The sequence below is a fragment of the Marmota marmota genome, unplaced genomic scaffold (assembly GCF_001458135.2).
Source record: "Marmota marmota marmota unplaced genomic scaffold, marMar, whole genome shotgun sequence".
Lineage (NCBI taxonomy): Eukaryota > Metazoa > Chordata > Mammalia > Rodentia > Sciuridae > Marmota > Marmota marmota.
The window spans coordinates 383811-406000 of record NW_026000001.1 but is presented as its reverse complement, the minus strand read 5'-3'; the positions used below and the strand labels follow the sequence as shown (position 1 = coordinate 406000).

Below are 22190 nucleotides of genomic sequence, written 5' to 3'. Positions count from 1 at the left end.
CTGAACCTTGAGGGTCCCCACCCAGTATTGGGGTCTTCCACCATCTACAACCATCTCACCCTTAGTGGAGGCCAGTCCAGGGTGCAGCAGTTTTGATAACCACCTCTGCCTCTGGGCTGGACCAGACAGTGGTAGAGCCCCCGTGCCTTAGGACAGAAGCAGCTTCCCCTTCCTAGCCTAGCTGAGGACACAGGCTGGCCCAAGGTCCAGGAATGGACTGTGCAGAGGAAATGCCATCTAGGTTTGGGCACAGATTCCAGGGATGGAGAAGCCACTAGGCAGTCATCCCTGGGATTTGCCTCACCCCAAGATCTCACGCATTCATTCATCAAGCATTTTCTGCCACCTACCCTGCATTGGTCCTGTGTTGGAGCCTCCTGCTTGGTGTCACATGGAGCACTTCCAAGCCAGCCACACACACACTAGCTGTCTGGGCTGTCATAGCCAGCAGGGTCCAGCAGGAGCAGGGCTAGAAGTTATTCCTCATGTCCCTGTCAAACCCTCAGCTACTCATGTCAGGTGGAACTCAGCATCTAATTTGTAACTCTCCATCTTCATCCTTGTGTAGTCCCCTGTGACTGAGCAGCAGGCAAGGAGCTGGCACTGAAGCTCATAACATCCCACCACTAGGTGGGGCCCAGGCAGGAACAGGTGGGGTATAGGGACTTATTTGGAAAGAAGGGCGTGTGGGCAGCAGAGAAGAAATGCCAGAGCTCTCTCCATGCCATCTCTGGGCTTGAACACTGCTGACAACCAGAACCCCCAAGGCACCAGCTTACTGCCCCCTGTCCTGGGTGTGGGTGCAAGTTGGTGCATCAAAGAGAGACTCCCAGGTGGGAATGCGGGGCTCTGGCTAGTGTCTGAGGTCTGCGCGCCCATCTCTAGGCTATCTTGGGGTGCTGCTTCTGTGTTTGCTTTGCTTCTGGGTTGCTAGGTTGTGTTTCTGGGTAGTTGGTTGCTAGGTGGGCGCTGGTGTTTTTTTCAGGGCATGTATATGGTGTCTGGGAACATCTGAGTGTGTCCTGTGGGTTTATGGGTGTGAATGTCTGTAGAGTTGAGGGTTGTAGGTGTGAGTGTGTGTGTCTGAGTATGCACTTCAGCCACAAATTCAACTATGTAAGAAATGTTGCAACCCTATTTTCTTTAAGTGACATTCAGTCAGAACTATTCCTCATGTGGGCAGCAGGTTTGCACTTGCTCCCTCTGGGGCTCCATGTCCAGTGCCTTGTCATGTTCCTGGCGACAAAAACACTCAGGATCACTCCAGGGGAACTGGGCTGCGCGAAATAACCACACAAGAGCAGAGATACCTTTTTCTTTGGGAGTCCTGTGACGGCTCCTCTGACCTTAAGGGTCCACAGAAAGAGAGCCAGCATGTTCTGACCCCTTTTATTGAGGAGAAGCCATTCAAATGAGGCCAGGGGTCAGGTTTCAGGGGGTTGAGTCTAACTTCATGATGTCTGCTGTCAGCAGGTTGACTGACATCTACGAAGGCCACACCCAAAGGGCATTTCCATGGAACATTCTTTCCCAAACAGGGCAAGGGAGTAATATCACAAAGGAACAGGTGAGCGTAGCTCGACCCCTGAGGCTGCAGGAAGGCACGCCTATGCATGAAGACCCATTCTGCTACTTCAAGGATCAGGGCAGCTGTCTAGGGCCACTGTGAATGTGGCCAGATCACTACGAAAGTGACCAACAGAGCCTCTACCGATCATAGGAAGGAAAATGCTGGTCACTCAGCACGATGCCCCAAGTGCCTTCCAGGGGTCTTGCCAAGGGAACCTGGGGGGGTCCTACTAGTGAGAATGTAAGAGGCAATGTCCTGGCCTCATGGCTCTTGGCCAGCAGTGGCTGTGTAAGACAACTTTGGGCCACGCACAGACATATGAGCATTAGTGGGCCGGAAGCTCAGTGTCTAGGACCCAATGGGCTGGGCACCCCACATGCATGCCTGAGCTTCTCCCAAGTGCTGAGAGGAGCAGGGCATGGGCTCCCCTTCTAAGTGCTCACAGACACTGTCCCCGGCTAGTCTTGGGATACAATCCCTCTTCTGTGACTTTGTCTCCTGTTACCTGAGGCTAGTGGGAGTCTGTGATTGGGGACCCCAGAATTTGTTTCCTCATGTCTGTGATGCTGGAAAGTTGGAGATCCCCAGATTCAAGGGCTGAGCCCTGAACTGTCAGTGCTGTCTGGGCTGGGATAGCACCCCCTGGAATACCATGGGTGGCCCGTCAGCTGTGGAATGTTTGGAGCCATCAGTAGCTGGGTGGGAAGTGGGGAGTGGAGCACACAGAAGAAACCAATGCAAGAAGCAGTGCCAGTGATTTATTGCAGAAGATGTGGCAATGGCTCTGAGGTGCCCTCCACCATGTGTCCCTTCATCCGCTCCCGCCTGGGGGCCGATTACACTTGCACACAGTTGTGTTTGAGAAGCTGAGAAGAGTTCTTCCAAGGGACTTCGAGGATCTCAAAGTCACAGCGCAGCTTCTGTAGAGAGCCAAGGCACAGGGAGGGGTGAGCCCAGCCCAGGGGTCAGCCTCCTCCCAGGAGCCAGCTCTCTGCCTGCCTTGTCACTCTGGGGCCACAGAGGGGCAATCACTGGCCCCAGCGACACATAGTCTGATGATGGGACTAGATCCCAGGTCTTTCCAGCAAATCCCCCACACCCAGGAAAGCTCCAGCCTCTCCTCTTGCACCTCACACTGGCCTGAAGCTGAGTCACCCAAAAGCAGGGCAGGTTCAGCTAAGTCTCTGCCCAGCCAGCCAGACCAGCTCAGGTGGGACAAACCCAGGGCCTCAGGTTCTGTGCAGGGTGCGGGCTTGGGGCAGTGCTGTTACCTCCTGCTGCACCCCTGTGGCCAGGGGGCAGGTGGTGAGGTCCACATGGTCTCCAGAGACCCTGGTCTTCCGGCACGCTGTGCTCTCCATCTCCACTGTCAGGTAGTACTTGATGCCAGCCACCAGCTGGGGAGGAGCCAGGTAGGTGAAGGGTGCCAGGGAAACAGGCCTGGATATACCCCCCCTCCCTCCATTGTGCCTCACTGCCCCAAGCACATGCAGGGCTCTGAGCTGGGGACCCAGACCTGGAGTGGGTAAGGGGCTCTGGTGGGTCCTGGTGCAGGGGGAAGGGGCAGAGGGAAGAGGCCGGGTCCCTTCAGGAGGCTGAGACCCACCTGGGCACACCTTCTCAAAGCTGAGGCCGTCACCAGGGAGAGGCTATTGTCCTGTCCCTTCTGCCTCCCCTTTGCCCCCATCTAGCAGGGACCAGGGGGATTCTAGTGAAGGGAACTCTGTATTTACAGGATTGGATCCTGAAACTTGGTTCATGGTGGATTTTTCATTTTGAGAAGCCAGGTATGGTGGCGCACGCCTAGTATCCTAGTGGCTTGGGAGGCTGAGACAGGAGAACCATGCGTTCAAAATCAGCCTCAGCAAAAGCAAGGCACTAAGCAATTCAGTGAGACCCTGTCTCTAAATAAAATCCAAAACAGGGCTGGGGATGTGGCTCAGTGGTTGAGTGTCCCTGAGTTCAACCCCCATTACCAAAAGAAAAGAAAAGAAAGCACTGTATAGTGGGCAGGGGTGCAGCTTGGTGCTTGAGCACTTACTTAACATGCCCAAAGCCCTGGGTTAGATCCCCAGTGTCACAAAAAATAAATGAACATTTAAGAAAGCATTGTGGGCTGGGGCTGTAGCTCAGTGATAGAGTACTTGCCTTGCATGTATTATGTGGGTTTGATCCTCAGCACCACATAAAAATAAAGATATTGCACGAACTACAACTAAAAAAAATTTTTTTTAAGTATCGTATGCAATATTGCTTTCTGCCTTGGCATCCCCTTTACTGGGCACCTAGGCAGTGACTAGCCCTGGCGGGGTTCCCTTGCCCAGCTCACCTGGCTCTGCGCCTTGATGACGTTCGTGTCGCGGAAGTAGTAGAGGCTATTGCTGCCCATGTTGTAGCTGGCCACAGCTGCCTGCGCCGCCCTCTGCACCTGCGGGTCGTTGGGAGCCAGGTCCTGGCGTTCTCCAGTCCTGCGGCCTCGCGGATCAGCGCGGGCGTCAGGGGACAGCGCCAGGAGGCAGAGCGCGATCAGAGCCAGGCCCATCGCCAGCGGGAGGTGAGAACGTGCCATGGCTGCAGTGTCAGTGCCAAGCCGAGGCCTGTGCTGCTTTTACGGGCTCCCTGGCCCCGCCCGGCCCCGCCTGCCGCCAGTCGCCCCCGGATCCCGGATCCCTGCACGGTGCCTTCCCCACCCCCAGGTCCTGCAGGCTGGGCCGAGGGGTCAGAGAACCCCTGTGTGCCACGATGCTGCGTTACCCAGCCCTCCAGCAAGGGAGAGCACAGCCACAAACCCCAGCACTAAGTGCCACTGTAGGAACAGTTCACAGAAAGTCTGTCCAGTCTGATCTACCAACAGCTATGTTTGAGCTCTTACTGTCCCACCATTTCTGGGCTGTGTGACCTTGGAGAGGTTACTTAACCTTTCACTGCTTCTGTTTCCTCTTCTGGAAAGTGAGTATTGTGAGGATTCAATGAACTGATACAAGTAAATTGGAAGAGGCCAGATGTTCTACAAACAGCAGGTAAGTAGGTGACATTACTGCCCTGAGCCAGTGTCATTTAACTCACAATCAGCACCAAGAGGGAATTATAGTGTTTCCACTTTGCAGAGGAGGAAATAACATGGAAGGGAGAATTGATTTGACTATAGACAGCAGTTGATCACCAGTAAATGGAGATGCTGGCTTTTGAGCCCGGGAGCTCTAAGAACTTAGCAGTCCTAAACCAGACTGAGTCCCAAGGGTGAGAACTGTCAGAAAAAGGGGCTGTCATACCTGTTGCCGTTTAACTGACTGGATAACTCTGGACAAATCACTCAACTTCCCAGAGCCTCAGCTGAAAAAAAGGGTAACAATATTTTTCTCCTGGGCTGAGGATGTGGCTCAAGCGGTAGCGCGCTTGCCTGGCATGCGTGCGGCCCGGGTTCAATCCTCAGCACCATATACAAACAAAGATGTTGTGTCTGCCGAAAACTAAAAAATAAATATTAAAAAAATTCTCTCTCTCTCTAAGAAAAAAAATTTTTTTTCTCCTAAGTTTGTTCTAACGCCAATGCCTCCAGACTGAGTCACCCCTAGGCACACTGGACAAGTGCTAGAAGTACCAGCAACATAGGGACCCCACAACTTTTTGAAAGACTCCAATAATAAATATATAAAAAATAGCATTGAAGCAATCAACACAGGAAAAGCCTGGACTTTGTTAGAATTCTTTGTGCTTTAGAGTCTGCATAATTTGGGCTTTAATATATGTTGGAGAGCCAGGACATTTGTCCTTGGGACATTGAAATCTTTTTGGAGTCTTACATGGGGCTCAGAGGAGGTGGCCACTTACAGTACCTGGCAAAAGATTGGTGCTTTGTTAGTAATAGCTATTATTGGTTTGGTTTGTGGTGCTGGGGATGGAACCCAGGGGTATTCTACCATTGATCTACATCCCAAGCCTTTTTCACTTTTTATTTTGAGACCACATTTTGCTAAATTGCAGAAGCTGGCTTTGAACTAAGATCACCCTGCCTCGGCCTTCTCCTGAATTGCTGGGATTACAGGTGTGTGCCATCACCCCGGCACTATTATTGTGGTGAGTATCATAAGCAGACATCCAGCATTCCCCCTTCCCCAATTCTAGAATCCTAGGGCCATGAGGAAGTGATTTCTCAGACCAGAGCATGGTCACTGCCAGTCCAGCTGCCAATCTGCTTCCCCACCCAGTCAGTCCAGCTATGAAAAACAAACTGCTACCTCCCTGGGATTCCAAGGAAAAGGTCACAAGTTTGTCACAGGCTCAGGTGTCTGTCTTAAAGAGACAGACTTCTGTTTGTTGGAGAGCTGGCCTAAGCTTGGCTTGATGAGGAGGCTTGGCCAGGTAGGGACCATGAGTTGAGAGGCATAGGACAGCTCACAGGGAGAGGTGGCAGGCTGCCACAGGGACCAGGCAACCTCCCTGGGAGGCCCCAGCTCTGCTCTTCCACCATGGAGCTCAGTCATGGCCACACTTACTTCTGATAACTCCCTTGAAAAGTAAAGCACCATCCCTGATTCACCAAGAAACAGTGAGTCACCAGTCACTGTCACCTACCTTGTCCATCACTGCTTTGTGCTAATGTCAATGAGTCTTTGGTGCTACAATCTAGCAATTTCCAAGGACTTCTCGTCCACTGATTACTCCTCTCAAACCTTGAGGTAGTAGTATCCTCATCTGCAGAAGAGTTAATCAGAGCTAATCTGAAGTCACTTGGCTAGAAGTACTATCTGGAGAGAAAAAGAGGGAGGAGAGGGAAACTAACCATCACTGGACTCTTGCCACATGCTAGGCCTTGAGTCACATTTTCTTGTTCTCATAGTGGCTCTGCAGAGTAGTGATTATTACCTTTTTCTACAAGGAGGAAATGAGGGGTCAAAGAAGAAATGGTAGGACCTGGAGTAGCACCCACATGCCCGCAATGTCCTGTGCTGACCAGGCTGTTCTGCAGAGGGGTGCTTCCTGAAGGTGGTCTGTCTCATCCAGAAAGGAGCCTGTAGTCTGGGCTCCAACCTGTCTGGATCACTCTGGCTTCCAGAAAACGCCCTGGGCCAAGCATGAACTTGAGATTGGCCATCCCACTGGCCATGGGGCACAGGCTCCAGATTTGCTGTGGCTCAGGCCTTCCAACCCAGGTTGCCCACAGCACCCTTCTCTTTCTCATGGCCTGATGGGTCTTGATGACCAGGGAGGCCTCTCACAACCTCCTCACCTTGGGCCCACCCTGGCAGGCTCCTTGCTGTAGCCCACCCCATCCCTCTTCCTTGAGACTTCAGCTGGGTGAAGGACATTCTCTCCCTAGGACTCTGCTCCCCTTGTCCTGTCACACATATCCTGGAAAGAAAACTTCCTGGCAAGGACACGTGTGACTCCATGGAGGAGTTCCCCTCAGTGCCGGGGTGTCCTGTTCATCAGCTGATTGAATCTTCAGAGCCCTGCACTGGGTGGAACAACTGGCTCTAGATCACCAGGTGACCGAGGGAAGAACTTGTGCCCCTGGCTGGTTCTTCAAGGTTACCATTAGTTGAAGCCAGAGTGATGGCCGCAGAGAGAGTCCTGGTGCCTGCAGGGAGGGGACACCCTGAAAGGGAGGCCACAGCCATGAGCACCAACTGGGCGTCTTCTATTCCATCTGGGTTGCCACTGGGCTAGGTGGGGAAGGTGTCTTGGGCTGTTTGTCCCTTCCTTTCTAGGGACAGCAGGAAGAAGCCCTTAGGACACCAGGGTTCACCCTAAGCTGCGGGCCAGATCTGAGTGCTAGGGACTAGAGCAACTGAGGGGTCAAGCTCTGGCTGCATACAGGGAGTCAGGGTGGCAAGAGGTATATTGTGTGAATATTTGCTGACTTCTGGGCCCACCAACAACCCCAGGCCAGTAGGTGCTCAGCTCAACCTGCTGAGCCCTGAGCCCTGGCTGAGAAGCTCTGCCTCCTCCATCAGGCCTGCCCTCTCTCCAGCACGCCAGGCCTTGCTCCCTTTGACCTACAAGCTGAGTCAGGGCTGGACCTCTAAGAGGCCACTCTGTCACAAGGTACATTCTAGATGCCCTTTGTCCCCTGCTGCCCCAGGACTGATCCAGGGATTTGTGTGAGATATAACATAAAGAGCCCAGATGAAGGGCTCCTGCCCTATCAATCTGTCCTGGGCTCCAGTCGAGCCCCAGGGAGAGGTGACAAAACCCATGGGTGAGCCAGGGAAAGGCGAACATTGAAGAAACAAGGAAGAGAGTATGTCACACAGGGTCCCACCAGGGTCCCAGTGCCAGAGCCAGGGAGGCAAAGCCAGGCAACCAGTATGGGCTGGAGCCACAGGAAGGGCTTCATAGAGCAGGAGAGCATCTCCATCACCTTGTCATTCAACAGCAACAATGTGACTGTGTCAGGGCTGAGTGTGGAGAAGCTGTAGCCCTACCGAGCCCCTACCTAAGCACACCAGGCAAATGACAGTGTCACAAGCACAAGGGTTGAGGCTGAGTGTGTCTAGACCCATCAGGAAAACATTAGGCACATAGTATGTCTCAGACTCCAGAGAAGGCCACTCTACTACCTCAATGGGCTCCTCCCAGGAAGCAGCTGAACCACAGTGGCCCCTGCTCTGGCGGAACCTGCCAGCTGAGCCACACACTGCCCAGACCCAGCTTGAGAGAACCCTCATTCCTACTAGTGACAATTCTGTCACTTTGTCCCATACTCATTCAATCACCAGTTTTTTTATTTTTTGTTTCCTTCTTATCCTTCTATTATTCTGAAATGTAGCTAATACATAGAAAACAAGCCAGAAGATGCATGTTCCTTTTAACAAATAATTGCAGGGTCAGTGCATGTATTTCCACCATCCAGGTCAAAAATGAAATGCCACTCCCACCTCTACACCCTTCCATAATCAAACAAAGATAATCACTATTGATATTTTCTTTCTTTACTTTTTGCCATACTAGGTATTGAATCCAGGGCCCTGCACGCAAGGCAAGCACTGTACCACTGATCTACACCCCCAATCCTTTTATTTTGAAACAGGGCCTCACTAAGTTTCTGAGGCTGGCCTTGAACTTGTGATCCTCCAGCCTCAGCTTCCCAAGTAGTTGGTATTACAAGTGGGCACCACCATGCCAGGCTTACTATTGACTTGCAATAAACATTTCCTTGCTTTTCTTTCTAGTTTTATTATCTATGTAGAGGTCACTAAGCAAGAATTTACTTCTTAACTTTACATGAACAGAATCACACCATTGTATATTTTGCTTTATTTGTTCAATATTGTTTGAGGGTCACCCATCATCTGGGTTGCTCCCCACTCCCCCACAGTGCTACCAATCTGGGCCTCACACTGCAAACACCCAGTGCCTCAAGGTACCAGGTTACTTCCTCCTGTCCTGGGTGTGGGTGCGAGTTTGTGCATCCAAGGAACACCCCCAGGTGGAGACGTGGGACTCTGGCTAGTGTTGGGAGTCTGCGTGCCCATCTCTAGGCTATCTTGGGGTGCTGCTTCTGTGTTTGCTTTGCTTCTGGGTTGCTAGGTTGTGTTGCTGGATAGTTGGTTGCTAGGTGGGCGCTGGTGTTTTTTCAGGGCATGTCTATGGTGTCTGGGAACATCTGAGTGTGTCCTGTGGGTTTATGGGTGTGAATGTCTGTAGAGTTGAGGGTTGTAGGTGTGAGTGTATGTGTCTGAGTATGTACTACAGCCACAAATTCAATTGTACTAGAAATGTTGTAGACCAAGAGGCCATGGGACCAGGACATCGCCTGCACAGCAGTGGCTGTGCAGGACAGGCAACCCACTTTGGACCACACACAGGCACAGGAACGTTAGTGGACAGAAAACTCAGTGTCCAAGACCCAGTGGGCTGAACCTCCCACATGCATGCCTGAACTTCTCCCAGGTGCTGAGAGAAGCAGGGCATGCACTCCCCTTCTGAGCAGACACTGTCCTTGGGGCTAGTCTTGGGACATTATCTCTCTTCTCTTTGTCCCAATCCCTTTTCTAAGACTATTGGGAGTTTCTGGCTGTGTTTGGGGGCCCACCACTCCCACCTGCAAACCTACTACAGCTGCACACAGTCTTGTTTGAGAAGCTGAGTTCTTCCAAGGGACTTCGAGGATCTCAAAGTCACAGCGCAGCTTCTGTAGAGAGCCAAGGCACAGGGAGGGGTGAGCCCAGCCCAGGGGTCAGCCTCCTCCCAGGAGCCAGCTCTCTGCCTGCCTTGTCACTCTGGGGCCACAGAGGGGCAATCACTGGCCCCAGCGACACATAGTCTGATGATGGGACTAGATCCCAGGTCTTTCCAGCAAATCCCCCACACCCAGGAAAGCTCCAGCCTCTCCTCTTGCACCTCACACTGGCCTGAAGCTGAGTCACCCAAAAGCAGGGCAGGTTCAGCTAAGTCTCTGCCCAGCCAGCCAGACCAGCTCAGGTGGGACAAGCCCAGGGCCTCAGGTTCTGTGCAGGGTGCGGGCTTGGGGCAGTGCTGTTACCTCCTGCTGCACCCCTGTGGCCAGGGGGCAGGTGGTGAGGTCCACATGGTCTCCAGAGACCCTGGTCTTCCGGCACGCTGTGCTCTCCATCTCCACTGTCAGGTAGTATTTGATGCCAGCCACCAGCTGGGGAGGAGCCAGGTAGGTGAAGGGTGCCAGGGAAACAGGCCTGGATATACCCCTCCCTCCCTCCATTGTGCTCCACTGTCCCAAGCACATGCAGGGCTCTGAGCTGGGGACCCAGACCTGGAGTGGGTAAGGGGCTCTGGTAGGTCCTGGGGCAGGAGGAAGAGACCTGGTCCCTGTAGAAGGCCAAGACCCACCTAGTCACAACTTCCTGAAGCTGGAACAGACATGAGGGAGAAGCTGCTATCCCTTCTGCCCCCATCTAGCAAGGACCAGGGAGAAGTGGCAGAAGCAAATTTGTATACAGGGTTGGATCCTCTCTTTGATATTTTGTTTGTTGTGGATTTTGGCCTTCATCTGAATTTTAAAAATATTGCATAACAATGTCATCTTGGACAGGTATGGTGGCACATGCCTGTAATCCCAGCTTCTTGGGAAGCTGAGGCTGAAGGGTCAGGAATTCAAAGCCTGCCTCAGCAACTTAGTGAAGACATAAACTACTCTGTCTCTAAATAAAATATAAAAATAGGCTGGGAGGGCTGGGGTTGTGGCTCAGTGGTAGAGCACTCGTCCAGCACGTGAGGTTCTGGGTTCGATCCTTAACACCACATAAAAATAAATAGAATAAAAGATATTGTGTTTAAAAAAATAAATATTTTTTAAAAAATAGTGTCCAATTACAAAAAATAAATATTAAAAAAAATGGGCTGGGGATGTGGCTCAGTTGTGAATGCCCCTGGGTTTAATCCCCAGTGCGTGCGTGCGTGCGCACGCGCGCGCGTGCACACACACACACACACACACACAACTCATCATGTGTGCTTTAGCCACCTCTCTGGCCTGGCCTGCTGCACTTTACTCTGTGCCTTGAGGATGTGCTTTCTAAGCATTCAGTGATGCTTCTGCTTGTACGGTGGCTGACTATAGCCAACTGGATTGGCCATCTGACGTCTCTATCACAGTGGGCCATTTATCCTACCCAGATACAGCCTCAATTGGACCCTTGTCCCTACAGACCATAGTGCCCAGCTTACCAGATCATTGTTCCATCCTCTGGTCTTTAGTTTTGTGTTTCCTTATATTATTCTGAAATGTAGCTGATACATTTCAGAATGATCCACATTAAGGGCATCGAAGAACAGATGTGTTCAGGTAAATTAAAAAAAAAAAAAACAACTTTTTTTTTAGTACTGGGATCAAGCCCAGGTCCCACACATGCTATGCAAACACTATCACTGAGCTACACCCTGCCCCTGACCAATTTAATAAGTAGCTAATGTTTACATTACCACCCCAAAGGTCAAAAAAATGGAAATGCTACTCCCACTGCCAAGCCCTTCCACTATCACACCCTCTACCACAGATTTTTTTCTTATTATTGACTTTTTTCCCCTGGTGCTGGGGATGGAACCCAGAATCTTGCCCATGCTCAGCAGGTGCTCCACCACTGACCTACACTATGGACCTACTACTAACTTTTGCAATAAGCATTCCCTTGTTTTTTTTTTTTTTTTTTGCACAGCAATGGGCACTGAACTTGCAACCCTCCTTAGCCTTCTTAGTAGCTGGGACTCTAGGTGTGCAGCACTATGCCTAGCTTCTTGGTTTCCTTTCTAGACTTACCATCTATATAGGGATCCTTAAGCAAGAATTCACTTAACTTTACATGAGCGGACCCCATCTTTTTGTTGGTTTTTCACCACTGTGCAGCTTTATTTACTTATCTATCCTCATACTGAGAACCACCAGTTGTGTTCCATTGGGGGCTATTAAAATCAACAGAACTATGCACACTCACAAATGTCCTAGTGCAGGTGTTCAGGAGCTTCTTCAAGGCATAGTCCTAAGAGTGGAATTGCCAGCTCACAGGGTGTGTCAGCTTTGTAAAATAACGCCCAAGTGTTTTCCCAGAGTGCTCACAGTAATTCACACTCCCACCAACACAGGAGTTCCTGTTGCTCCATATGCTCAATGCTTGTTATTGTCCGACTTTTTAAGATTCTTGCCAATTGGGTGGGTGTTGATGGGATTTGCTTTTCTGATTACTAATGAAATCAAGCCTTTTCACATGCTGTTAGGGTATATTTTCTGGGACTGCCTTTTATGTCTTTTGCCAGTTTTTCTATTCTTTCCAACTTTTTCTTGACCACCGTTCCACATGCTCTGGGTTAGATACTTTATATTTTTTCAAATATTTTTTCCACTCCAGGTTTGTCTCTTCACTCTATGATTTTATATAGAATTTCTAATATTAATGTAGTTTTGTCAACTTAATCTCTTAATTTTTCTCTATCTTGACGTCCCTGAAAACTCATATTATCCATTTGTTTTAATACCCATCATTTGTGTCTCTTCAGCCAGTAGAGACTGTGTGAACAATTTGTTTATACAGCAAGTAAGTCGCTGTTCAATGATGGTCTGTTGAAGGGATGAATGCCAAGCATGAATGGGTGGTATACAGCTAGCATTTCATTTGATCCCTAAAACAATCTCATTTCCTAAGTGGGAAAACTGAGACTCGAGAGGGACTAAGTGACATGACCAAGTTACAGTCTGAATTAGCCTGGCTATTTCTCAGCAACAAGTCTATGGGCAAATTAACTTCTCTGAGTCCCAAGTCTCTTCACTTCTAAAAAACAAAACAATGGTTTATTATTATGAAAGGAAAAAAATGTTTGCAAAAGTTTCAGTTTCAGGAAGGTTCATAAATGTCCCAAGAAAAAACAGGATCAAGCTGGGCATGGCGTTGTCACACACAGCAACTCAAGAGGCTGAGGCAGGAGGACGGCAAGTTTGAAGCCAGCCAGAACAACTTAGCAAGACCCTGTCTCAAAATAAAAAGGGCCAGGCATGGTGATGCATGCCTGTAATCCCAGCGGCTCAGGAGACTCAGGCAGGAGTGTCACAAGTTCAAAACCAGCCTCAGCAATTTAGCAAGATCCTGTCTCAAAAATTTAAAAAGGAATGGGGATGTGCCTCAGTAGTTATGTGTCCCTGGATTCAATCCCTGGTACCAAAAACTAAAATAAAATGGGTTGGGGACATAGCCTAGTGGTAGAATACTTGCCTAGCCTACAAAAAGCTCTGTGTTAATCCCTAGTACAGAAAGAAAAGAGCAAGAGAGAAAAGGACCTAAATATACTGAATTCAAGTGTAACTCCCTTACTGCTTTCCCCCAAGACATCTGGGCAGATAGCAAGAGCCCTGCCCACGCCTTTGAGGGCATGAGAGATGATGGGGTGATCAGTAGGTGAACTCTTACCTATATCCAGTCCACCCTCTTCCTGGTACCTGACTCCTACTGACTTTTCCACCAGGTGCTGCCTAGCTGTTGACTTGAGTGACAGCTGGAACACCATAGCCTACCTGGCTCCCAGGAAGTCAACCCACACTCTCTCCCACATCATCCTGGGATTGGGACACTCCAAGCCACCTGCCCAAGGCCCATGTGGCTAGGGTGGCTACCCTCTAGGAGTGGGAAGGGAAGGTGTCAGTTTCGTTCTGCACTGATAAGGAGTGCAGCAGACACCATCAGCTCTGGGGAAGAGGCAACTCTCAGCCCACTTACTTTTCAACACACAACACTCAGTCATGAAGGCCACTGTCTTTATTGATCTAAAAAACTTTACAAGGACAGTGACTGTTATGCCAAAAAAGGTGCCAAATGGCATCAAACAGACCAGAGGTGAAGGTGGGGGTGAGGGAAGGGGCCAGGAATCCAATCAGAAAAGCTGGTTAATGATTTCCATGGAACTGGCAGGGGAAAGAAAAAGGGAGTTGCATGCAAGAGCAAAAATTCCAAAAAAGATTGAAATGGTGAGGGGAGAGAACTCCCAAAGACCCTGGAGTACAACAACAGCAATCTTTTCCTTTGTAGAGGACAAGGAGCCCCCACTCAGCTGCAAACTCTGGAGACTTGATAAAGGGGCTAGGGATTGAGGGCTCCCCAGAGAACATCACAAGAAGGCGTCACACCATTCTCGAAGGCACCCAAAGCAGTCCCGGGACTGCTTGGCATTGGCACCACATGTGTCCTTCAGCCATTCTCGGAAGAGGTCTTCATCTTTCTTTAGCACCAGAAACTGACCGAGGACGACATATGCCTGCAAAACAGGCAAAATAAAAGGCATGCTGCTGAGTTCTGTGGAGAATAAAAGCAAGACAGCTGTCTACCACCTCACCACCCTGAATGTGCCAGATCCCCTCTGGCCTCTGAAGCTAAGCAGAGTCAATCTTGCTTGATATTTGGATAGGAGAACAATGCCACTTTTGTGACATTTAGAGCACACAAGCCCATGAAGTAGGGCAGGTTCTGCCCCTACTTCATCTCTCCCAGGTAGCCAGTCACTTCGGATTATCCACCACTGTCTACTCCTCCCCCCTAGCTTGTTCCCACTCCCAGTCTGCCCTAAGAAATTGCCATCTCTCCCCTCAGGTCTCCCCTGGTACACGTAGCCAACCCACACCTTGTCAAAGCCCCTTTCCTCAAGCTTCTTGCCCAGGACTTCACCAATCCCAGCCAGGCTCCCCACTGGCTTTTCCCCCATAGGCTCTGCCACGAAGTCTCGATGCTTTTGGGAGGTGGTCATCTTGATCGAGCTTAATCTAGGAATCTCAAGAAAAAGCAAGTTAGGGCTGAGGACCTGAGCTCCCAAAGATTCAAGAGCAATCTCATATTAAAACGTAGGTGGGCCATTACGGTGAAATCCCTCATTTCACAGAGAAAACTGAGAACCAGGGACAATCTCCCTACTATTCAGAAAAGAAATGTCTTCCACTCCCTGGGGGAACTAGGTTTCCGTGCAGTCCCAATAGAAACAATCCAGCTCTAACAGGTGGCACACGCAGGGCAATAGAAAGACACCCGAAGTCGGTGGCCAGGACGCGCCCTAGAGCTGACACTCTCGGTGACCTTGGCTGCGCAAAGATGACACTGACACTGCTCGAGCAGCCATGCGGTGTGAAAAACCAAAACAGGGTCTCTTCCTCACCCGCCCTTCACACGGCATTCAGAGCGAAGGCGCAGGCCCGCGGCGCCGACCCCAGCTGCGCGGCCCCGTGGGGTTCACACCGCCCCAGCCGGCCTCGCCCCGCCTCCGGCGCGCGCCGCCCCGCCCCCTCCACGCTCCGCCGCTCCCACGCGCCACGCGCCGCTCCTCCCCGCGGCCGAACCCTCTCCTAAGGTGCACTCCCTGGCTCGCCACAGCAATGGGGTCCCTTTCCTCCCCTCCTCCCCGCCCTTCCTCCAGCCTCCAGCTAGGGCCCCGCTGGGAGGCTCACGCTCACAGGCAGCTCCAGCTCCAGTAACGGTTGCTCTTGCTACTCGGCCGCTCCCGCCGATACCTCAAGCCACTAGAACTTTCTTCGACTTCCGCTTCCGGGTTGTCTCAAGACCCGCCTTAAAAAAGTAATTGGGCACTTCTAGCCGCTGAGGGGCCATAGAGTTGGATTGCCCTACGTCTCAGTCATGTAGACACTAGCCGCTCTTTTTTGGCCCCTGGCGGAAAGCCACGCTGCGCTCTGTGGTCTCGCTTCTGGGGCTGCTCCTCCAGTCTGAGAGAGAGAAGCTTCCGAATAGGATACTTCCTTTGTTCACTACCCGGTACTTAGAACCCAAGGACTTGGGTCTGACGGACCCCGCGGTAGGACAAGTTAGAGGAACGGACAAAGTAGGGGAAGTGCGGCCGGAAGGTTTTTGAGTGAGCGCCGGAAGTACACGACAGGGTCCGACTCAAACTGCTGTCCTCCTTGTAGTTGGACTCGCGGAAATTGGGAACGCCACGATCCGGAGTCCAGAACTGCTGTTCCGTGGTGATCACCGGCAAGTCCCATTTTTGTGCCTTCGTTGGCTCGGCTTTGAAATTTCGAGTCGTGAACTATCCGCTCTCAGCGTCCAGCTGGAAAACAAGGTTGCTTGTGCAGCGCCTGTGGTACCCAAGGGCCAACGAGTAAGTGTGGGTCTTTCCTCCGGGTGAAGGGAGCAGAGGACTGGAGACGGCAATTAGAGACACGTCGGAGTTTCCTTTGGAAACTATCAGTTTCGGTGATACCAGCTCTGGTCTTCCGAGATACGGCAGCTGCCGCAGACCAAGCTTGCTTCACCTCGACCCTTCACGCATTTCTGGCTTGGACAGTCGTGGTGGTCACTGAATTCGTCTCTGCCTGTAGTGTGTTAAGAGATTGAGCATTTGTGTTACGTGGCTGTGCTAGAGATGGGATGATATTCATGTCGAGAAAGGTACAATTTATCTCAAGTTCTCTGAAATATGTATAGTTCCTGACCACAACAGGACTTCTGATAACAGGAGTCATCTCGTGTGGTATGCATGCTGGGGGCATTTTCATTATCTTATTTTATAGCAGTGTTGAGTTAGCTATTGTTTTGGGGGGGCATAGAAAAGGTGAGCAGTTTTGTCCTATTATTATTATTTTTAGACATTGATCAAACCCAGTGCCTCAGACACACTAGGCGAGCACTCTACCACTGAGCCACAACCCCAGCCCCTGTCATTTGTTTTTTAATGAGAAGTTGACACTCCTTGCTGCAGCAAGCCTGTAATCCCAGCAACTCCAAAGCCTGAGACAAAAGGATCACAAATTGGAGGCCAGGCTCGGCAACTTAGCAAGGCCCTGAGCAACTTAGCCAGACCCATCTCGGGAAAAAAAAAAAAAAGCTGGGCATGTAACTCACTGGTAAAGCACTTTTAAGTTCAATCCCCAGTATCAAAAGCAAATAAGCGAATTAAAAAAAAAAAAAAAAAAAGATAAACAGGGAATAGCCAAGGCAGAATTTGAATCTAGGCAGTGAGACCTTGAATCCTTAACCAGGATGCTGTGTCACTCTCCAGTAAATGGCCCCTCCCATCTTCATATCTTCATACAGCCTGGCTTCTGAAACTGTCATCAAAATAACTTCAGAGAAGGAGCTTACGGTATTCTTGTTCCTAACCACCCTGGGACAGGACCCAGCATGTCACAGGCCACCAAGAGGAAGCATGTGGTGAAGGAGGTGCTGGGGGAGCACATGGTGCCCTCTGACCAGCAACAGATCGTGAGGGTGAGTGGCATTGGGCACAGGCTGCTCTGCTCCCAACCCCTCCACTCCATAGGACCCCTGGGGTGGGAGTAGGGTGCATTGCAGCTCAGAGGGTGTTTGTGACTGATAAAGCTGTCTCTTGGTCTTTCTTGGACCAGGTACTCAGGACACCAGGGAATAATCTGCATGAGGTGGAGACAGCCCAAGGGCAGCGCTTCCTGGTGAGCATGCCATCCAAATACCGCAAGAACATCTGGATTAAGAGAGGTGAGAAAGGCAGCCTTCTAGGAGACAGAATCATTTCCTGTGGTCCTGGTTCTCCATTGCAAGCATGCCTTTTCTTGCCTACAGGGGACTTTCTCATTGTTGACCCCATTGAAGAGGGAGAAAAGGTGAAGGCTGAGATCTCCTTTGTTCTCTGCAAGGACCATGTGCGCTCTCTGCAGAAGGAGGGCCTCTGGTAGGATGCCCCTGATCCTTAGTTTTGTGGTTTCTGGGGGATACTGACTTCCTAGCTAGGGAATTGGGAGAGGGAAGAATGTGGCATCCCTGGCAGGGACAGCTGGAAACAGCTCTTTTGCTGAGAGGTTTCTCTGTCCTCTCTGACCTGACTCTTCTCTTGGCACAGGCCTGAGGCCTTCTCTGAAGTGGCTGAGAAACACAACAGGAACAGGTGAGGAGCACACCCTAGTGTAGGGAAGAGAAAATAGGGTTTTTACCTTTGTCTGGAGAAAGTAGAGCCTACATTTCTCTCTCATTTCTGGTGAGAGTTCCTAAACATGTGGCAGAACATGTGGTTGTGAATATGGCTTGAAAGTTAGATGCCCTGGGTTAAATTCCTACCTTTGCCATTTATAGTTAAGTTACTCTAGGCGTGTTACTTAGTCTTTTAAGATTGTTTTCTCAGGTATAAGATAGGAGCTTTGTAAGAAGGAGCTAATGCTTATAAAGTTGCTTAGTACGGTACCTGGCGTGGAATATGGGCCTAGTAAGTGTTAGTAGAATTGTTTTGATTCCTAACTGAAACCAATGGCTGTAGTAAACTTTTGGGGTGGGGGACAGTGTTTGTTTTCCCACTATTGGCTCTGACTCTCTGTCTCTTCTTGTGTTTTTTAAGGAACTGCTGCTTTCTCTCTCTCTCTCTCTCTCTCTGGAACTGCTGCATTTTTAAACACCTGTGTGTCTGACTGCTTGGCCAAATGATCCTCCTTTTTGGGGACTCCTTGGTTGCAGATTTGATTTTCCTAGAAGGTATTAGGCTGATTCTTTCTGCTTCCTCCATGCAGACAGACTCAGCCAGAACTCCCAGCTGAGCCACAGTCATCAGGAGAAGAATCTGCCTCTGAAGATGATTCTGACCTCTTTGTTAACACCAATCGCAGACAGTATCATGAGAGTGAGGAGGAGAGTGAAGAGGAAGAGGTGGCCTGAGACTCTGGGATCCACTTTTCCACTTGCTCAGGGACTACTCCCAGGCTCCTCTGGGCTTGGACATTCCCAGGGTGCCCTGCAGATCTTTACCCCTGGATGGGGACAAGGCAGGACCCTCTTGAACTGACCTTTTGTCCTAGGAGAATTAAACCCCTGGTGGGTGGTGACTTGTACTGGTGTCTGAGTGGCTCTCTGTGGGAAGGGAGAATTGTGGTAAACTAAAAACCTGCTTCTTAGTAGAGGCCTTGGGGCTTGTGGCCAGATGGGGGAGGAAATGGGAACTGGCTGAGTCTTTCCCAAGTGATTCACTGACACACACTTATTGGGCATTTAGAAAGTGCCAGGCCCTGTGCTGTACCTCCTTTTGTGTGTTTCACAATTAGGAACAGTCCTACTTCCTAGCCTCTTGCAGTTAACACCGATATAAGCATTCAAGGTTGTAGCAAAGGACCTATGCCCACACACCTGCCTCTATAGATGCTCTGGATGAATCCTGTGGTGCCTTGTGAGCTGCTTCCCCAGCCTTTCTAATCATTCCTACCACTGCTGCTGTGCATCCCCTCGTTAAACCATATCTTTCTTGTACTTTTAACTTTTCATCACCTCCAGAACATCTGCTTTGTGGTCAGTGAACCTCTGTGTCTTTACCATCTCCTGATTCCATTTTAAAACTGGGTTATTCCCTGATGATATGACTGTCATATAACCTTTCCACCCACACACCTGCCTCAGTATCAGGGATGGAACCCAGGGCCATATGCATGCTAGGCAAGTGCTATGCTATTGAGGTACATCTCAGCCCTATATAATTCTTTAAAAAGGTGGGGTGTTGCTAAGTTGCTGGGGCTGGCCTCAAATTTTCAATCCCTCTGCCTCAGCCTCCCTGAGTAGCTAGAATTACAGGAACGTACCACTACACCAGGCTGTGGTATAACTTTGTGTGTGTGTGTGTGTATGTGTGTTGTATAACTTTTTAAATGGAGGCTGTGTTCTCACCCTCGCCCTTTTCCTTTGTGCATCAGCACCAGAAGTAGGGTTGGTGGCCTCCTTATGACTTTCTTATAATCCTCTTGCCACAGCCTCCCTAGTAGACATTGACCCTCTTGGAAATCCTGTGATCCCTCTTCTTAGAAGCTTTTGCCTCTAACTGTCCTCTCCCCCTTATGATTGGCATTGTCCTAGACATCAAAGAGTTCACATCCTTCCGGATGTGGTGGCTTACGCTGTAATCCTTCCCAGTGGTTCAGGAGGCTGAGGCAGGAGGATCACGAGTTTAAAGCCAGCCTCAGCAAAAGTGAGGTGCTAAGCAATTCAGTGAGACCCTGTCTCTAAATAAAATATAGAATATGGCTGGGGAAGTGGTCGAGTGCCCCTGAGTTCAATCCCTGGTACTAAAAAATAAATAAAAAAGAGTTCACATCCTGGCTTAGTCTTTCTCCCTGCTGGGTCAGAGCATCCCCGCCATGATGGAGCTTTTCAGCACTTTATCCCTGGTTCCTTGAGATCTTCAGCCTGAATGTCCTTATCTTCTATTCTATCTTGCTTTCTACACCCCTACTTGCTCCCCAAACCTTTGATATCACTAAATATTGCATTATTTTCAGAATTTAGATAACCTGTGCATTTACCACTTCCTAGCTTTCTTAGCTACCCCCTCTACAAAAGTTTTCTATCCTTATTTTCAATCCTAATATTCCTACCATTAACCTTCTGCCTTCACTTTCCTCCTTTTGTAGTGTGGGGTCTGTTGTCCACACCTTCACTCCTCTGTCTCTGCCATTCCTTTCATCTAGTAAAATTCTAACCCTGAGTGAACCTGGTCATTCACCTCTATGCTTGAACTCCAGGCACTTGGGCCAGAAAGCAGTCAGCCTGGCCCATTCATTGTACCTTAAATGAATCCCTCCAAGCCTAAATGGACACTAAGCAGTGCCCAGCCGGTCTACTCTGGGGTGTCTAAAACTTAAATCCTCCTTCCCTGGTAGTTGCAGGCTCATACTTCATCAAGAAGCAGTAACCTTTGGGGGAAAACTCACCCATTCACCAACTCCGCAAGTATGCTCTGGTTTACCTCTTGTTGTAAGCCACTGGGCCTTCCTTGAGCTCTGCAGCTGTCCTTAAGGACTCTTATTTTGTTTCTTCAGGATGTTTTTTGGTTATTACTGGAGGTGTAAGCGACACATACACTGTAAGATATCCCATTTCTGAAACAACCAGAAGGACTTTACCAGTCTCCACATTCTCTGGAGCTCTACCTCATTTTTCTGCTTCTCACGCACATTCTCTTGTTTTGGCCTTGAATACATATGTATATATACATGTGTAAAATGATGTACGTGTGTATACAGAAATCAGATGAATTCAAGATATATCTTCACACAGATACAGAAATTCATCTGAAGTGTTTTGTTTTTTTCTTTTGAAGTTTGGGGGTTTTTTTTGGGGGGGGGTAACCAGGGATTGAATTCTGAGGCACTTGACCACTGAGCCACATCCCCACCCCTGTTTTGTATTTTCTATTTAGAGAGAGTCTCACTGAGTTTCTTAGGACCTCGCTAAATTGCTGAGGCTTTGAACTCTTGATCCTCCTGTCTCAGCCTCCCAAGCCACTGTGATTACAGGCATGTGCCACCATGCCCGCCTTCAAGTTTGTTTTTTATAGGATGTAGAGAGCTAACTTTTTTCCTAGAAGAGTCATTCAGATATAAAATTTATTGAATCATTGATTCCTCATTGGAAGTACCTTTTTAAAAATTTCCTGCAAGCTGGGTGCAGTGTGTCACATGTTTATAATCCCATCCACTTGGGAAGCTGAGGCAAAAGGATTGTGAGTTTGAGGCTCGCCTGGGCAATAGAGCAAGTCCCTGTCTCAAACTCCTACATGTATTTGGGTTTCTCTTTGAGATGTCTGATCAGAGGGTCCATGTGCTCGTGTCATGTATTGCCGTGTGCTTAGGACCTGGGATGCAATTCCCCTGCCCCCACCCTTGACCATTTTGCATTTTCTCTTACATAGAACTTTAGAATGAGCTTGCCAATTTTTCATGTAAGAGTCTGGTTGGGATTTTCGTTGGCATGGTTTCATGTAGTCTGATTTAGGAAGAAATGGTTATCTTAGCGGTTTTGAATCTTCCTCTCCAGGACTGAGGTAGGTATATGTGTTCTTTTGTAAAGTGTGGGTATTCTCATATGGGCCTTTTACATTTCTAATTTGATTTAGTCTTAGGAATTTTGTAAAATTATTTGTTACTTGTTATGAATTCCTTATTAATGGGATCTTTTTTTGGGGGCGGGGGTGGTACTGGGGATTGAACTCAGGGGCACTTGACCACTGAGCCACATCCCCAGCCCTATTTCGTATTTTATTTAGAGACAGGGTCTCACTGAATTGCTTAGTGCCTAGCTTTTTGCTGAGGCTAGCTTTGAAATCGTGATCCTCCTGCCTCAGCCTCCCAAGCCGATGGGATTACAGGCATGCACCACCACACCCTGTATGAATGGGATCTTTTGAAATGACGTTTCTGACTGTCACTAGCAAA

General features: G+C 49.6%; 3 protein-coding genes across 7 annotated transcripts; 1 reads left to right on the top strand and 2 right to left on the bottom strand.

Moving 5' to 3' along the window:
* Positions 1–2306: 2306 nt before the first annotated feature.
* Cst6 (cystatin E/M) lies at positions 2307–4165 on the bottom strand. The gene is made up of 3 exons (XM_015503088.2): positions 3900–4165; positions 2842–2967; positions 2307–2490 (listed from the first exon to the last, which is right to left on the bottom strand). Exons 1-3 carry the CDS (start codon positions 4137–4139, stop codon positions 2407–2409), a joined length of 450 nt encoding a protein of 149 aa, XP_015358574.1. The 5' UTR covers positions 4140–4165; the 3' UTR covers positions 2307–2406.
* Positions 4166–13776: 9611 nt separating this feature from the next.
* Positions 13777–15609, bottom strand: Banf1 (BAF nuclear assembly factor 1). 4 transcript variants are annotated; one of them, XM_015503134.2, is made up of 3 exons: positions 15471–15609; positions 14651–14789; positions 13777–14287 (listed from the first exon to the last, which is right to left on the bottom strand). In XM_015503134.2, the coding sequence occupies exons 2-3, from the start codon at positions 14771–14773 to the stop codon at positions 14141–14143; spliced, it is 270 nt and encodes an 89-aa protein (XP_015358620.1). In that variant the 5' UTR covers positions 14774–14789; positions 15471–15609; the 3' UTR covers positions 13777–14140. The 4 variants fall into 4 exon arrangements, with proteins under 4 accessions (XP_015358620.1, XP_015358619.1, XP_015358621.1 ...); XM_015503133.2 differs by having other exon boundaries at positions 14651–14797; positions 15471–15603; XM_015503135.2 differs by lacking the exon at positions 15471–15609 and adding an exon at positions 15176–15285.
* On the top strand, positions 15602–18824 carry Eif1ad (eukaryotic translation initiation factor 1A domain containing). Of its 2 annotated transcripts, XM_015503131.2 has the most exons (7): positions 15901–16132; positions 16253–16422; positions 17068–17241; positions 17379–17487; positions 17572–17680; positions 17849–17893; positions 18507–18824. In XM_015503131.2, the coding sequence occupies exons 3-7, from the start codon at positions 17155–17157 to the stop codon at positions 18649–18651; spliced, it is 495 nt and encodes a 164-aa protein (XP_015358617.1). In that variant the 5' UTR covers positions 15901–16132; positions 16253–16422; positions 17068–17154; the 3' UTR covers positions 18652–18824. The 2 variants fall into 2 exon arrangements, with proteins under 2 accessions (XP_015358616.1, XP_015358617.1); XM_015503130.2 differs by lacking the exon at positions 16253–16422 and having other exon boundaries at positions 15602–16132.
* The last annotated feature ends 3366 nt before the right edge of the window (positions 18825–22190 follow it).